An 18,934-nucleotide genomic window follows, 5' to 3' on the forward strand; every position below is an offset into this window, starting at 1 on the left:
CGCCATATATAACGTACACAGCACACAACAAATTGACGGATACCTAGTTTTGAAATCAGAAGCCAAGAATAATGACTTGTTTAAACATTGTTTACGTTAAAATAAAAAGGGGGTTGGAAACGAGAAAATGCTTACAATATCTCCATGTTATTCTGGATTACACATGACAATTTGAAAGTTGGGTTCAGACTTTAGCAAGCATCATGGAAGTTCACATGCTTGACATGCTGTCGCGGGCCACATAAAATGATGTGGCGGGCCAGATCTGGCCCCCGGGACTTGGATTTGATAGGTGTGGTGTAAACTAGAGGTCCCCAACCTTTTTTGCTCCACGGACCGGTTTCATGTCAGACAATATTTTCAAGGACCGGCCTTTAAGGCCGGATAGATATGACCTGCATGAAAAGTGTAGTATTTTGGAAACATAAAAATAAACACGAATCATGACATGAGGAACGTCCTATCTGACCGCAACATTCTCTGGTCACTATGGTAACGTTGAAACGTGCCTTCAAGTAAGATATACCGCAAATAAAAAGTGCATAAAAAATACGACTCACCATCGCCGCTTATTATGCAGAGTAGGCTTGGTGCATGTGAATCTCCCGTTGAGATAAAGCCGTATTTGAAATAGGACTCCTGATACTGTGTATTAAATGTAGCCTTCTCTTTTTTGAAAGTCATAGGCTCCTCTTCTGTCTCCTGGCTGGGCCTTTTCCCCTTCCCGAAAAAACTTTTCAAAGATGTTTGTTTTTTATACGGTAACCTGTCACGTGACCGAGAAGCGCGCATTCACCTGCATCAAAAGTGACATACTGTAGACTGATATAACAGAGAATCCGGTAATTTTTCAAAATAAAACATCTTTCAGATTCCAAAATGAATAAAACGGAAGGAATGTAAGTTTTTTATTCTTTCTGTGCGGCCCGGCACCAAATGGGCCCAGCGGTTGGGGACCCCTGGTCGAAAGGATGATTCTAAAAAGGACTGGTGCTTAGTTGTTGAGCAAAAGAATGTCTTTTCTGATTGAGAAACGTTTAACATTTTAACCTTTTAAACTGTAAGTCAATTTTACTTATTTACTTATTTTACAGTTATTGAACACAAATAAAACAACACAAAACGTAATTTCTGAATCCGGCCCGCGACATTTTGTTTAGGAAAAGTTGGGCCCCAAGCTCAAAAAGTTTAAAAAGCCCTGGTAATCCTTGCCAACGGTTGTCGCCGAGGGCGACCGGGACCAGCAGTGTTGCGTAAGTAGAGTACGGTAGAACCAAAGTGAGATTTAATTGTGCGCATGGACAGAGGTTTCTTTCTTTGGTATTTTTGCAGATGCGCGCAGTTAGAAACTGCCAATTGATGAAGCTCCTCTCATTCCCTTTAAATTACCACAGGAGAGACGCACGATCTCCATGCCGGAATCATAAGCAGACTCACTGGAGTCCGTGCAGAAGATCGATGCATGCAAAGTACATTTGTAAAAGCACTGCAAGCAGACCTCCATGGATGGATAATGTAAAATTGGCCATAGTGATCACAGATCACCTCTGCGAAGGCGCTTTGACACCACCTTGCACTTTGATCATTCGTGTCTGTGTGTGACCCCACCCACCCCCCCAAGTCTGTGCGACAGCCAAGGAGTAATTTAAAAAAGATATTAAAGATGATAATCATAGTAATGCATTCAACGAATTAATTTGTAGGGTTTGATGTGTGATGTTGTTTTATTTATGTTAGATGTATTTATATTTATGAATGAAATAGGATGACATCCACCACACGTGCACGGAGCTCAGAATCTGTCTGCCTGTACCTTGATCCACCAAAATCCCCTTAGACTGCCTGCACCACAACTTAGACCTGCTTTTAGCAGGCATAAAGTTTAGTCTATTTCCAGCCACCAAATTATCAGGTGTGTAATATAAAACGCCCTCAGTCCAGTTGAACACCCAGCATGGCACAGCGCATTCTACCAAATTACAAAACATGCTAAACGAGGCTCGCACCTTCACGAAAATCAATATGTACTAGTTTTAGCTCCAAAGCGTACATGCACCGTCTTTAAAAATAGAGCCGATAGTTTTCGTAAAATTGTCTTATCCGTGTTGTCATGATGCAAATATTTGACGAGATGAACCTAAAAGAAACGAGCCGACCACACAGACACAGCCGGCGTGAAGGGCAAGTGATGGCAAGACACAAAATGTCTATGAAATTAAACATTAATCTCCTCTGTGCTGGAGTGAATCCAAGAGCAATTAAGCACCATTGCATGCCCGCCCTCTTTACACGCTGTGTGTGTGTGTGTGTGTGTGTGTGTGTGTGTATTTCCTTAAGTATTCATATGGATGAGTATCACTCTAGTTTCCAGTAATCAAGTGGTTGGTTATGGAAACACTGTTGACAATTTTTTCCACAAGCGGGTTTTCAGCTAAGGGCTTCTTAGGATATTGCACTGCGCTTAATTATTCACCTTGATGGCACTTTATTTTATTTATTTATTTTTAAACCAGCTTTTTTTTTTTTCCTTCTTAAATTGCAGCACTACGTCCTGCAGATGGATTTGGACTTGTTCTTTTCATACCTTTACTTCTGTTACATCCCCATCAATCAGACTGGATAACTAACTTGTTATACCATATATCTGTAACAAATTCAATTCAATTAAAAAATTAAACAATATTCACTACATGTCAAATGGTTGCTGTCCCAACAGCCTTGAAATGCTATAGAGTACAACAGGAATTAAATGGTAGGGTAATTGAACACTCTATATATATTAGTCCCTAGGTGTGATTATGATTGTGAAAGGTTATTTTTAATATATGTGCCCTGCGATTGGCTGGCAACCAGTTCAGGGTATAGCTCGTTGACTGCCCAAAGACGGCTGGGATTGGCTCCAGCATGGCCGCGAGCCTTGTGAGGATAAGCGGCTCGGATAATGGATGGACGGAAACACACTACTCACAAAGTTAGGGACATTTGGCTTGTGAAATTTATGAAAAATGTAAAAAGTCCACGCTACAGTGATCATGAAAGTAGAACATTTAAGTAGAAGAATGCACTGTTGATTTCCTCATCTCAAAAAGTGCCTTTCACCTCCCTTAAACATGCTTGAAGTTAAGTGGCATCCATTATCCAGTTTCTCAGGACATTGTTCACAATGTAGCGGTCACTTCTTTCTGTGACTCTTCCAGTTTGTTGGAATCTCTGTTGCAACCTGCTGATGTCACTCTGTGACACTGTAAGCTCAGTGGCCTTTTCCACCTGAGAACGTCTTGTCAAAATGTGAACAGCATGATGACGACGACTGTTTAAACACCAGCTCTAAGTGAACCAGGACATTTAGTGGTCAATTGAAGGATCAAATGCCTGCTGTCAATTTTGCCGTTAATCTCCTCGTTAGAGAACAGCAACTTGTGCAAAAAGGACTAAAGCATTTAACAGTTGGACGTGTGCATTCAAAAGCTTAGGAAAGACCACATTTAGTTCACCTATATATGTGTGAATGCATTTTGGGCTCGTTCTGAAGTTTAATCCAAAAGCCAAATATTCCCAACTTTTTGTGGGTGGTGTGTGTGTGTGTGTGTGTGTGTGTGTGTATACACACACACACTGGTCATTCAAATTCCGAATCAGCCTGCCCTTTTGAACCACAGTGACTTCAGAGAGGAATGCTTGGAAGGGACGTCTCATCTCCCTTCTACATGGAGATCGCACGTGCACGGAAGCTGCATACGTGCTACATCTGAGCAGCAGACACCTGGAAATAAATGTGTGTGTGTGTGTGTGTGTGTGTGTGTGTGTGTGTGTGTGTATGGGAATATTTGGCTGCCTAATGACTCGCTGTTAGCCTGTCAAGGTGTCCTAGCAACAAACAAAAGGGAATTTGCAAACCTGGATGCTGGTTCCGCCGTTGGCCAGGGTATGACGAGGGACTCTGGAGGTTAAACTAAATTATCTTAAACTGAAAAGGAAAACGTTTCCGTGGGTTAATATGCTGTGTCAATGAGCCAGTGTAGGCTACACCTCAATTTGTTTGAATGAGATAACTGAATATGGCTTTGCAAATGTATGATGACGATAAAAAGCTATATAGGTGCACTCCATTTACCGTGCAATATTTTGATCAAATAGAATTTGTCATTTGTTGAACAATAAATAATAATTTCTTTTGTAAAATAACCGATTCCAGTTGATTCGATCGTTAACAAGAATAGCGAGTGCCGATTTGGGGCATGAAACCAACCACAAAGAATAACTGAATGAATGGATGGATCATAGCTGCAATGTCATGTTAAATAACAAGAAGAAAATCAAACTTCTATTATGCATTTCAAGACCATCAGAGACACACTACCCAGATGATAATAACATCTCTGTCAAATGTCATCAGATTAAATTGCGATTTAGTGGGATCTTAACAGACAGGGGTAAAAGGTCCATCCAGATCCTGAAAGTCCTCATAATCCATAGGGTTCCTTTTATTATTCTATTCATTTCATTGATCTTCCCTTGATGATGTTTGAATCTTCACGATGTTCCAACCTTGACAGTGACAAGGCCAGAGCCATGTGTAATCAGCCATGTTACATCATTGAATCCTCTTTTTAAACTCTCACTGGTTTTTATAATGGACGGATGTGGGGTGGCCGAGGCTCGGTATAAGTGGCCCCTTGCTCGGGATTTGATTTTGTCTCACCCGGTTTGTGACTTTTCAAGTATGAAAGGTGCAATGTGAATCACGCCAGGGATTGTTATGCAACGCATAGGATGGACAGTGATTTGATTTAATTTAATTTAATTTATTAATTTTTTTTATGCCGTGCGTGTGATTGGGGAAAAAAAAGATCCACTCTTTTCTCAAGACATTATTTCACAAATGCATGAATTCCAGAACAAAATTTTAAAAACCGCAAAAAAATTATGCTATGGGTGCCACTGGGGCATTGAGTGGGAAGTGATGCAATGTCAGCTATGTGAAGCTCCTGTTCAGATTATGCTGTACCGAAGTCAAATGTCATTTGATTAGGTTGGAATAAATTGTGCTGATATCGACAAAGATTGTGCTTTGTGAGATAAAGGCTTCAAGGTCCACACAGATCCATATATTTGTCATAATCCATAAGCACCAGAAAAAGTACAAAATTCGGCTACAGCATCATGACAAACGGACAACAACAGGACATTCTTCACAGATAATACGGCTGTAAAAATAGGCTATGTTGCATATGATAACATGTGCACGCGTGGGTGTGGGCACTGTACACACGTGTGTCTATTAAAACTGCTCAGAGTAAGCCCGAGGATGTGGAAACAATGGCGGCGTCCGTTGCTGCCTCTCATCGTCACATGCTGGAGCACATCAAACGCAAACGCAGGATAATGTGGAGGATAAAGACTATAAACAGCCTCCACGAGCTCCTGTTTAAATGCAGCAACTCACAAGAAGCTTCCCTATCGTTCCATTTATCTTTACTCCTTGTAAACAAGAAAACTAAAAATAAACAAAAATAACAATATAACAGTATAATTATCCAATCTATTTGTCATCAGTACTCCACAGGCTCTCAAAAAACCTTTCCTCCTACATTCCACGGTTCTCGTCTATCCTCACACTCTCCCATTCCAAACTTCCACTCCTTTGCACATTTACTTCCTGCAGTTCAAACAAACCATACCGGACATTTCATTAGGTACAACGGTGCACATCGAATGAGATCCAATACAAGATGGCCGACTGTCTTTAAAAAGAAAAAAATGCTCAGTTTTAATTGGCATCGTCAAAGGAGTATTTATTTCAAATTCTGTTTACTTCTATGGCTGTAGTTTGCAGTGGTGTACAACTGCAATGCATCATACTGGGAGATGTTTCTGATATGTTGACCCTCCTGTTGTTTGGGAACCAAGGAAAAATTCACAGATAAACAAATAAAGAACCACTCTACATCCACACACAACTTGGTTTTCATTTTGGCCAATCACAAGACTGAAAAAAAAAAAAAACTATCAGGTGACTGCGCGTTTCAATGTATCCTTTCATCATGTTGGAACGTAACGCAGTCTGTCACTAACCTATACTAATGCTGTAGTCAAGTCATAAATGCTGTAAATGTGTCAGAAAAAAAAATGAGGCCAGATATACAAAACAACCACATGAAATACAGTAAGTACAGCAGTGTGTGAATTAGCATTATTAGGCTGAGACTATTCACTTCACGCGATTTGTAGACGAAGGATCCCATGTATTTTGAAATTCATAAGACATTGTTGTAAATTTCAAAACGGCATTTTTCCGTTTTTTAAGGTACACACAAAAGCAGATTTTACATAGTGTGTTCGAAGTGGATATAGATTGGGCTAAATTTGGCAAAAAAAACACTGTCTCAGGTCTTTGATGTTATTTAATCACAATAATGTATACGGCAACAAAATCTTCCTCAAAAACCGACGCAAGTTCAACATTTTTGTTTAACTGTAAAATTATCTTGAGACCATATTATGCGCTGTAAAATAGAACATTTAAATAGATTAAAAATACAAAATTTAAAATTAATAAAAGATGGGCATGCAAGAACTACAGTCTCTTCAATGTACCTTTAACGTTATATATTAAAAACAAAGCCTAAACATGGGATATCTTTGACAGCACTTGAAGGACATCTTAGGTCTTAAAAAAACATTGTTTTACTGAATGCGAAAGGTAGTTGTGCAGATACTGGATTACTTTTCAACCCTTAATCCTAACCATTCAAGCGTAGAGAAAGTCACATGAATTGTGCAGTTTCATCTGTATGTGCTATCTTCAAGATCCTGTTGACCCCCTTGATTGCGAGCCACGTTCGCAGCAACAATCTCACCAATGAGTGACGGTTATCTAAACGTTGGTCTAAATATGGCTTGTCGATTGTTTATGTGGACTTTTTCCAGGAAGTGATGGCAGAATGGACAGCAGTTCCCTTGCTGAAGAAGGTCGCAGTGCCCTTGAGGGTGGCGCCAAAGCCACAAATTTTGAGGGAGCGTCACACTACTCTGATCTCGCTGAGTGAGTGTGAGCGTGTGAGTGAGTGAACTGGAGTCTGGATTGCATGTAAAGAAATAAACAAGACACTGAAACTGAACACCCTCAAGGGAGTATGCAAGTATATAATTTCTTTTTTTTTTATTTTTTATTAGGTGACCCAAATATCAAAACAGTATGATGCACAGCAGTTGGCACGCCACTGGAAACGACAACACAGTTCTCAACATAACAGGAAGTCCTCATCTTACAACAGCACCATATTTACTATTTTTCATTGACTTGTTTTATATTTATGTCCATAAGGCATTTGCTACCTCATTCGCTCAGCATAGGTTAGTGATAGTTTACACGATTTTCCGACTCGTCACTGCCATTGGAAAAATAGTTAAAAACTGAAGACCAGTTAAATACCTCTGAAAACTGCTCATTGCTATGTTTGTCGAAGTGGACTTTTCTATCAGACCTCAGGAGCCGAATCAATGCCGACACGAATTTACATTTTAAACATGTTTTCACTGAAAACTCACCTGTTTGCAGTTTTTGCAAACTGTCTAACACACTAAAGATGCCACAAAATGGCATCAAAGTATCATAGTTCATGGTATACAGTATTTAGGGTTTAAGCAATTAGTATGTGCAAATTTATAATTTAAAAAAAAAAAACAGGAGGACGTCAATTACTCCCTTTTTTGCGGTACTGTATATGTGATAGGCCTTTTTTTTTAATGACTGTAAATTAATTTGAGGTTCTTGAGAGTCTTCCAATACTGTGGTCAGCCCATTGCCTCTCACGCCCCAAAAGACCTCAGCAGTGGGACCTAAACAGACCACATCCGACTCTGCTCTCTATTCCTCTCAACGGCAAACTATAGTTGGCACACAATTTAGAGGAATTCATTCTGTGAGAAGAAAATAAGCATAAGAACTGGGAAAATGAGCTAACAAAGAGGGAATGATCTGGTTTGTAGCCTGGCAAAATTACTACCAGGCACATGTGTGGCTAGACAACCAGTTCACAAACATCTATCCTAAGCGCGCTGGGCCATTTAGCACAGCGTGTGATGATTCGCGTTAAAGATCTTAATAAATGCCCTGTCGTGTGCACACGCACAACCATATGGACAACGTGCACAAGACCTGCAGACAATGCAGCGCCCCGGATGTCACGAGGCACTGGCGTCATTTGAACGACCATGAGTCGTTGGCTTGAGGCCACAGAGGAAACCTCAGACACGTGCAGTGTAAATGAAACTGAATCCACTGTAAACCACGCCCTAATCGACTGTGGGGCCAATTCAGAGTACGGCTTTGGTACCAAGAAGACTCTGGGTCATCACATGGCAACTCGTTGCTTTTAACCCAGGATGATAAGAACAAAGCAAACAACCATTGAGAAAGCATTGCATTGTATAAGATCAGATTGTATTTTCACTCGTGAATACCGCGAATAGCGAATGCTAATCTGTGCCGACATGGCAGCTCTGACTGCTTAGCTTTTGAATTTCACATAACACTGTTTTTGTGTAGTACAAACGGGAATGGCAGATTTACGCCGAGCCAAGCTATCAAATCAAGGGCAGCAAAACTCAACGCGCGGGCAGAGTTATGAAAATTGAATCTGTCAAAATTCTGAAAATAATTACTGCGACACAAGTAATTCAAAACAAATTGTCATGTATAAAAGTAGTCAATAAATAAAAGTAGTCAATAAATAAAATACCATAGTGTAGTGGACCCTAGTGTTCATCAAAAATGAGGCAGAGGTTTTATTCCTAAGAGGTATTTTTAATATTGTAATACACTGTAACATCTATGTACAGTTTGAACATTAACACCTTGCATAAATCTAGGGGAATTAACAAAAATGTGCTTAAGCAATGATTCAATTGAATTGTACTGCACACAAGTGAAATAAAAACTGTACCTAAATAAATGGTTGAAAACCAACAACAAAAGATTAAAGTGCCCACTTCGCAGCACTGATCTGTGATCGTCCTGGCTAACATTAGACCAGGGGTGCCCAAACTTTTTGGACCGAAGATCGACTTTTCGATCACCCAACCTCCCGGAATCGCCCCTTACCGTGCACACACACACGCACGCACACACGCCATGATGAGAAACAGCCTGACATGGAGGCACGCGACGCACTTTTGCAGCCTGTTAACTATCGTAGCTCACACGTACCGTTTTAAAGTGCTTCCCTGGGCCCTCTAGATTCTTATTCTTTGCCCGTGCCCTCGGTGAACTGTACACAAAGCAAACTGAATGAAAATAATGACGATAAAAGATATCGCGCAACAACTCTGATCACAAGCTGCAATTGCAGACTGCTGAGCGCTAACAACTTCCGGTGACGTAGGTCACGCGCCATCGTAGGTTAAAGATTTACCTGCTTTATTTTCTTTTCTTTTTTTAAATATTTTTTGTGAAAATGAGACTGATAGGATGATTAGGGTGCAGTGTACATTAACACAAAAAATATATTACTAACATGTACAAAGACACACAAATGGTTGTTTGTTTTTTTTCTCCTCTACACCCCTCGGATCTACTTGGGACCAGTCCTAGATCTACCGGTCGATCAGGATTGACGTAATGGGCACCCCTGCATAAGACCATCCGCCCGCGGCGTCTGCTTGTACTTCCTCATCAACGTACTTTGTGCGGTTTGACCTCCTGCGTGGACTGCAGCAAATCACTTTCTTCTTCCGCCATGTCAACGTCCATGCACAGATTTTACAGGGAATGAGAGGGGTGCCTCTTCCATTGGCTGCGAATCGAGTCGGCTGTGTTCACCCCGACAACTGCCCTAAATGCCAGTTTCTAACCGTGAAAATACCAAAACTAGTCTCATCCGCCCATGTGCAGATTTATGCCACTAGGTGCGCCAGGCTTTCGCTGGGCACAAATATACAGCCCGTCAGTGTCCATCCAGTAACCCAGCCGCTGGGGAGCAATGCCCTCCCCTGGGGGTGCACTGTTCCCCAGTGCCGGTCCCAAGCCCGGAGAAATGGGGAGGGTTGCGTCAGGAATGGCATCCGGCGTAAAACTTTTGCCAAGACGACCATGCGAGTTGGTAGGACGGTTTACAGGGGCGGATGGAAATTACTGACTCGCTGTGGCGACCCCTGAATAGGGACGTGCCGAAAGGAGAAGAAGAAGAAGAAGTGTCCATCCAGTGACTGCCTTTCACCTTCACTCCAGCATCCTCCCAAACTCACTTACTGCGACCTATCATTGCTGCCACCAGCACGCTAGACACTACCAGATCATATACAGGACACTATAGCACAATCACACGCCATGGCCGAAATGAAACATTTATTTCTGAGTGTATTTTAAAACCGACGAGCACAGCGAATACATGTTGAAATAACGCCAATCACGGCTCGCCTCAGCCATCTGCTACACGTACAGGCTCATGCAGGGAGGCAGCCATAATCATTCAAATAACACTTTACACGCACGCGCGCACACACACACACACACGCACACGCACACACACACACACACACACACACACACACACACACACTCCGGTATTTTTAATAACGCAGGGTGTTGAAAACGTGACGTCAACTCACCGATCTCAATTGTTGAGTCCCGGTGACGTGCTGCAGAACTTTTTCCAGCTCCTTCTCGATGCGTGCAGCCCAGTGAATCATTCTGGAGAAGAAGATGGAACATTTTCAATGTGAATCAACTCACATTAGCACCTGAGCGCGTCATTCGATGGGTTTCTCGCTGTAGGCAAGCAAGGGTGGGAATGTTCAAGCCAGAGTGTGTCTCCTGCGTCGGCGTCAGCATTAGTGGCAGATCCAGAACACAGCGATGATGTTCCATTTTGTGAAGGAGCAGTTAAGATGGTTCAATGTGAAAATCTATCCGTCTTCTTCTACAAGGTCTGTCCTCATTAGAATCAAGGGGTAAGCAGGAGCCTATTCCAGCTGACTTTAGGCGAGAGGTGGGGTACACTTTGGACTGGTCGCCAATCAATCACGGGGCACATACAGACAACTACTCACATTTACATCGCCAGCTATGGAGTTTTTGTAGTTTAACTTTTTGGGTTTTTTTTTTTTTGTTTTTTTTACTTTCCTAACGTGAGTATATTTCATCAGTTTTTAGCATACTCCGCACAGGAAGGCCAAGGTAGAGATTCAACCCAGAACTTCAGAATTGTGAGGCACGCATGTTGATCACTTTGTCCCTTCCCTCAACTGTGACATTGATGTCTCATACTCTCAATTCTTTCCCCTGTCCAGGGGGGCAATCCCATCAGCCCCTAATTAGCTATTCAAACAGCCTTGAGGGAGGGACTGTAATCAGCCAACATTTGCACTGGGCATTGAGGGACAAAATACTGAGCGCCATGAATTTTGCCTCGCAATAAAATGACCACTTAAAAAGCATGAGGAATTAATAACAATACTTTTTGAGTCGCCTCAATGCGGAAAGTACATTCAGTGGTACCTTCATTTAAGAGCTAGATGTTCTGTGATTGAGCTTGATTAATGTGAATAACGCAATCATAAAAAAAAAAAAAGTTTGAAAAAAAAAATCTCGACCTTGAAGTTTCGCAGGAATAACTTTTCCATGCAGACTAATGTTATTGCAGTTCACGCCGCGAAATAAGTTGGCGCAATGAATGGCAGCAAGCCAGGAGGTAGAGAGGTAAAGAGTACATAAAAGATAGAATGTCCAAAGTTTGGGATCATTTCACAGTTCAAGAAGATTAAGTGCAATGTGTACCACAACAGCATGTACTCTGTAGCCAACACAAGATAAATGAATCGATCTTAGAGAAGAGAATATAAAAATAACCCATTTGTAATTCAAATGAAGTGCCATTTTTCATTCGCTGACCCCTATGTCACTCCTCAAGCCAGAACCCGCCTTCTAAAGCCGTACGCACTCAAAAGTCACAGACACAAAAATAGAATGTGAGGATGGTGACCCGGAGTGGGCAAAAATAATACCTACACCACACATGCAGATGCTATTGTGCATAATAATGCGAAATCAATTTCTATCCAATTGTAACTAACCGATGAGATAAACAGTTGAATATTTTCTTTTTAAAATATCTCGCTTCAGTCCTAATTATCTTATTTCATGACAAAAAGATTTTCTCGTGGTTTGAAACAGAGTAATGGGGGAGGGGGTGGGGCGGTTCTGAAGCTGTTGCGCCAACCTGAAGTCCTCAGGGTACGCACAACAAACACTTAAAACAGCTTCTTTAATGCGTTGGGAGGGAAAGCCCCACATCAGCGAGTAAGAGAGAGTATTTCCTGGCATGTAGCCTACCTAAGTGGTTGGTGCCCCACCACTGGTCCCTTGACCTTCTTATCTGCTAATGCATGGGCTTGTCATCAGCACCACCAACCCTCCCCAGCCACCCACTATCCCCCTTATGCATGCACATATCTGGCCAGCACTTGCAGGACGGGCTGCCATCAGCATCTCTGCAATAAAACTGCTTGGGTCGGACAGAAATGCCCCCCCGAGTAGGGAGCGCGGAGCTGATCTCCATCAGACGGCCGCCAAATTCGGAATTAGGAGATCAAAGGGATGGTGATCGCCAGTGCGCATCTCGCAGCAAGTAACAAATTACTTAATGGATCAACACGCTCCTGCGATGATTTAAAAGCAGCAGGCAGCCTGGACACTAGCTGAACGACGTGAATGCTAACAGGGAAAACTATTAATGCTTGCTGCAGCAATCAGATGAAAAAAAATTCTCGTCGTGGTTCTGGGTTCACGTACAGTATTTCCTGATATGTGGATTGTTTTATTCCTTCAATTTCAAGAAAAAGTTCCCAAAACTATTCCGAACAGATAATACTGTAATAACAAACTGGTTAGTTGTTAGTGTGACACTGAGGACAAATGGCGGTTTTATACGTCAGATTTCAACCAGAGACCAAAAAAATAAAGGCAGATATGCTGAATCGAAATCTGGCTGAAACACGAGAGCAAAGAAACCTGCCAGAGTGCAAACTTGTTTTTGTTCCTGGAACAAGTCATGCTTCCTCATTTTCCCATAAAAAATAATTCACATTGAATTTGTTCCCACGTCTTCCCATCCCAAAATCCTTACAGGCAATGTTTATGCTTGTGAAGTAGCAGTCTTACATGTTGAATTGTCAAGAAAGATATCTAGAAGTTGATTTAAAATAAAATAAGTTGTCATTCTAAAATGCCCGACAGACGACCCAACATGAAGAGGTTGGCAGAGTGATACTGTCACTCTTGTGGCATTTTTAAGTATTGCAAAAAATAGTGTCCCTCATTTATATTAGTATAGAAAAACTATTTCTGCTTGTAAATGGCGATTAATTGAAAAGTGACTATTTACTCTGCCGCTTTGCCATCACTGGTAATGATCAGAAAAACCCAAAGAAATGGCATTTGTGGAGCTAATCCTCACCATGCTCAGTGAGCTGACGGTTCCTGGTATTTGCTTTCTTGCGATAAAACTTTGACCAACAAGGTTTGATTGACTTTTGAGGAAGGTTCTGCTGCATTAATATAATGAGGGCGACTGTGTAATTGCTTAAAGCCACTAATCTCTGACAACACATACGGTATTCATTTATGATGAGCTATCACTCAGCAAAAATCAATGTCATGAAAATGAATGAATTTAGTCCAAATCAATACAATGCATAAATTTGCCAATGATGTTTATTTAAAGGGGAGAAGCCAATCTGGAGGCGGAGACGGCGCCATTAGACATCGGCTTCAAACATACACAACGGGCACACTAATCTATTCTTTTTAATCGACTAGGACGTTGGATGAGAGGAAGCGTGAATACATCGGAAACTGCAAAATCCACAGATTGATAGTTCAAATCCAAAAACGTCTCAAACAAAAACCGGATTTCAAACCATCGTTATGTGCAACATGATTATCTCAGTCAGCATCTAAAGCAGGGATGTCAAACTCATTTTTGTCGTGGGCCACACTGTAGTTAACGGTTTGCCTTGGAGGGCCGTGATGAATTTTGGGAAACCATATAAATCACCTCTACATTTACAGTACATAAACAGCGTACAACAAATTGATGAATAACTAGTTTTAAAATCAGAAGTCAAGAACAATGACTGTTATTGTAGATTACATATGACAATTTCAAATTTTGGTTCACATTTTTGCAAGCATCATTCAAATTGACATGCTTGATTTGCTTTCGCGGGCCACATAAAATGATCTGGCAGGCCAGATCTGGCCCCCGGGCCTTGACTTTGACACATGTGATCTAAAGGATTCATTCTTTTTTTTTTTTGTCTGGCATTTAACTGTTCTGTTGGCATTCTAAAAACTAGTCCTGCAGGATGAATCAATTTAAGCAAAATATCCTGTTTACTATTTATCATCAGTCAAGCATTTAAGGATGAACAAACAGTTTTACTTCATTTTTGCCTGACTCGTGAAAAGTGAAAATAAAAAATGTCTTGTAAATTAGATGCACAACAGACAAGAATGTCATTAACAACCCTGCCAAATTGGAATTTCTATTTATCTAATTTCTCTAATCCATATATATTTATCTAATCCATATATATATATATATATATATATATATATATATATATGGATTAGATACCATAGATCGATCGATTGATCGATCGAGTATCTTAATATGAGGCTTCAAAATCATCAGAAATGAAGCCACTGTCTCTGCTTTAGGGGTGTCCGCTGAACCTCCTGAAGCCAATGACGTCAACCGCTGTCAATCACAGACACAAATCTTTCTTATGTCTACGTAAAATATATTTGCTTAATGCATCTGGTGATTGAAACATGTCCCACCAATGAGAGGAGCTAGCCACTAGCTAGCTTGCAAGCTTATAAGCACCTCGGAGCTGAGACGGCAGACGGGCTCGGGCTCTTCCTTTGCACCAAGTCCCGCATAATGTGTCGCGGGTGTAGGGCCAAATGGAGATGCTTTAGGAAAAGTCAACATTTTTTGAACAGGGCAGCACATATAATTCAGCCTCCGACTCACACTACATGCCACACTTTTGATCACATACCTTCCTTCCACTAATTGAATCTTAAAGATTAAATGCAAATATATTGTATTGTGCTTAAAGTCCCTCTAAAGTGAAATCATACATTTCTGTCGAGGGTGGCAGCTACTGAATATTTGGGTATTTGGATAGCCTAAACAAAATAGGATCAAATAATTGAGTATTCATATAACATTTTAAATATATATATATATATATATATATATATCATTTTGCTTGGTTTATTAACATTTATGAATACAAAACAGAAAATAACACATTTCACTTCATAATGAATGACCAATTGATTTTCATTTTTTGATAACTGACATTTTTGTTAGTTATCTAAAAATGTAAACTCTAAACTATACTGCATATCAGCTCACTGTATTTTCTGCTCCAGAAACATGTGTAGGCCTAAGTGTGACTTTGGGCTTAGTGGCTAGCTGCTAACACTGGCAACAAGCAGTGTATCATAAAATGTCAGAGTATTTAACGAGAGTTTTTTAGCATCCTTAAGTAGCGACATGGTTGTGTTAATGTTGGTGGCAACAGTTTGTGATGCAATTTAAACTCATACTGGGATCCAACTATCAACTTCCAGTCAGGAAAAGGCGTGAAATGGTAGCTGCGGCTGACATGACTTGTCTTCCCAATGGTAGACACCAATTAAACAGGTACCCAAGGCAGAGAAATTCCTTGAGGTTTTTGTTTTTTTCTTAAGTACTGTAGGACTCATTTCAATAATATTTCTTTATTAATAATACATATATTACATGGACTAAGAACTATGCAGAACTAAACTGTGTAGATACAGCATTTAAATGTTTTTTCACCATTTCTTTTCATCCTGATTTGGGCGTGGCTAAAACTGCCCCCAGTGGCGCACTTGGGCATTAGGTAAGTGTCACTGGACTGTATGCATAGCTATAAATTTCAATCACAATTTGAGAATTAGTCTAATCATTACATCCATCCATCCATCCATCCATTTTCCGATCCACTTTAATCTCACAAGGGTCGCGGGGGGTGCTGGAGTCTATCCCAGCCATCTTCGGGCAGTAGCCGGGGAAGACGAACAACCATCCGCGCTCACACTCAAACCTAGGGACCATTTAGAGTGCTCAACCAGCCTGCCATGCATGTTTTTGTAATGTGGGAGGAAACCGGAGTACCCGGAGAAAACCCACGCAGGCCCGGAGAGAACATGCAAACTCCACACAGGGTACCTCTGCACTGTGAGGTTGACGTGCTAACCACTGTACCACCGGGCCGCCTCTAATCATTACATACAGTGTAAATATGCAAAATCAGGAGTGCGTTCACTATTAAATGAGGGAAAAAAACTGAGGACATATAGGCCAGTGATGTGACGTGAAGGTACCCTCATTTAAATCAATGGGGGGAAAGAGTCACTCAAGGCCAACTCCGCCATAATACATTTAATACATGATGTTGTTTATTTCTGTGTTGTCGCTTATGTAGATATGTGCAATTTGATCATGCAGAATGTAAACAGCCATATGCGATATGTGTCACTTGAAATGTAAATGGAAATAGATGATCCAATAACATCCAATATGGGTATTAAATTGGAATTGGGCACTGGAACCTGTACCCGGATGCAGTCACATCTACAAAAACATCTCAATATTTTTAAACAAACAACAACAAAACTTGATGGAGATGAATCATGGCAAATTAACTGAAACATAGGAATAATTCACTCAGCACATCGTTTTTTGTTTTTTTTTTTTTTTAACGCAGGGATTTGGGCGGTCAAATAAACGGCACCATTAACGGCAGTTTGGAGTTAATCGTCAGTGAATGGTAAGTGATGCCGCCCTTCAAAGTCACCTTGATCATCTCAATAACAAAGCCCCAGAGGATGCAGGAAGGCTTCATTAAGGGCAGGCACGGGGGATGCATCAGGTAAGTGGAATAGTACGAATGGAGAGGAGAGGGCAACAATTGGGCAAATATAAATAATATTTACTATTTATCCATTCATCAGCAGTGCTTGACCTCATAGGGTCACAAGTGAGCTGGGGTCTATCCCACCTGACTACGGGGAAGAGGCTGCATACACCCCTGGAGTGGTCGCCAGACAATCACAGAGGACATCTTGACAAACGAGCACTCACACTCACATCTATGGATATTTTAGAGTCTTAAACAAACCTAACATGCATGTTTTTGGATGTGGGAGGGCGCCAGAGAGAACCCGTGCAAGCACGGGGAAGACTTGACTGTGAGGCAGACGAGACATTCTTATTTGCTTTATAAATTGCACTGACCTTATACCTTGCGTTTGATCACAATGAAGCAAGGTTCCTGGTATTTGCTTGTCAAGCCGAGAATCTAACCCAGAATCTCGGGACACTGAGGCAGATGTGCAATTCATGAGACACTGCAATTTCTTAGTTATATTTTAGTCTAATATATTATTTTAAATACATTACTTGTAAAATATTTAGACGTTTTTACATTCTTTATATACAGTATAGTACCGTTTTTTTAAAGTTCATTGTAGGAGGAAGTTGTGGTATTGAATTGAGCTGAATCATAGCAAAGTATGAGATGTTATTGCTCAATTTGAAGTTTCTTGATGCGACTGGACTCATCTGCTCTGAGTGAGTGCATCCTGGGGTGTGAATGCATCTATCATGTCCCTCTGCTGTCATGTAATAGAATCCAAATAATGTTTGTAATCATTCACCAAGTTTAAAAAAAAAAAAACGTTCCGCGTTATTTCCAGGCCACGATAACAAACACGAGACACGTTACTACAATCAGGTGACGTCGTGCATATTTGTAATATAATACTGTGTAATATAATATAATATGCAGCATCACAGACGGAAGTTGCGTGCTGGAGCACACGAGCAAGGCGTGCGTTCTCGGGGCCACCTGTCCTACTTCCCTCCCGAGCTCCCCAAAATGAAGAGCCTACTACTTACGTGTAGTGCTGCGGGAAGTGGTGCGTCCCGGCGGTCGGCGTGGACACGCACAAGAGAAGTGCAGTTTGGATGCACAGGAGGCACAGCGCGCCGTACGACGGGGCTCCGATCGCCATTTTCCCCATGAAATATTCAACAAAGTGGGAAAAATAAGCCCAAGGGCCGGGAGGACGCACGCCGACGGAAGGGTGCCGTGGGTTGGTGGGTCTAGGGGGACAAGAGTCTCCTACAGCCGAGCTAAGAATAAACCCAGTCGGGAGAGAGGCGGAGAGGAGGGGGGGAAAGAAAGAAAGTGCGCGCCGGGAGCTGGTGGATGGACGAGAGGGGCTTGAGGACTCTAATGCTGCTATCCGGGAGAGAGAATGTCACTCCTTGGCGGTGGAGATGTGGATGAGGAAGAGGAAGATGCTCCGCTGCCGACGATGATGATGGTGACGATGTGCACCTATTTACGCTTTACTCTCTCCTCCCTCCCTCGCCGCCGCCGCCGTGCATACTCTCTCTCTCTCTCTCTCTCTCTCTCTCTCTCTCTCTCTCTCTCCCCCCTCCACAGCTGGCTCCGGCGAAGCCGACGCGAGAGTCAAGTCAAGTAGGATAGCATGTCAACTGCATCCGGCGGGTAGCATTCAAAATAAAACCTCACACAATGCCGTGATGTTTACTGGAATGAATCTTCTCAAGTCCATTAAAAAGTCATACTTGAAAAATTTGAAGTTGCATTCTAAATAGAAAATATTTTCTAATTTGGAAAAAAATAACAGGGCCCAAACACAAGCTCAATAGAAGCGGTGTCTACCACATTAGACAGGACCTCAGGTGCAGGCTGTGCAAAGAAGCCCCAGAGACAGTACAGCATATCACAGCAGTCTATAAGATGCTGGCAGACAAGGCATATATCGAGCCGCATGACCAGGTAGCAGGAATAGCGT

At 41.6% G+C, this 18,934-nt stretch overlaps 1 protein-coding gene across 5 annotated transcripts in view; it reads right to left on the reverse strand.

The window, feature by feature from the left end:
• Positions 1–18,934, reverse strand: part of cacna2d2a (calcium channel, voltage-dependent, alpha 2/delta subunit 2a) — a 237,398-nt gene that overhangs the window by 165,388 nt on the left and 53,076 nt on the right. For 2 of the 5 annotated variants that reach the window (XM_019857122.1, XM_019857114.1), the window contains exons 1-2: positions 18,006–18,477; positions 10,612–10,693 (exon numbers count right to left, since the gene is read on the reverse strand). In XM_019857122.1, the coding sequence (XP_019712681.1) occupies positions 10,612–10,693; positions 18,006–18,130 (207 nt within the window). In that variant the 5' untranslated portion in view covers positions 18,131–18,477. Of the gene's footprint in view, positions 1–10,611; positions 10,694–18,005; positions 18,489–18,934 lie in introns of those variants that run through there. The other 3 variants (XM_019857131.1, XM_019857151.1, XM_019857142.1) reach the window with 3 other exon arrangements.

This window comes from Hippocampus comes, unplaced genomic scaffold (assembly GCF_001891065.2).
Source record: "Hippocampus comes isolate QL1 unplaced genomic scaffold, H_comes_QL1_v1.1 scaffold17, whole genome shotgun sequence".
Taxonomy (NCBI): Eukaryota; Metazoa; Chordata; class Actinopteri; order Syngnathiformes; family Syngnathidae; genus Hippocampus; species Hippocampus comes.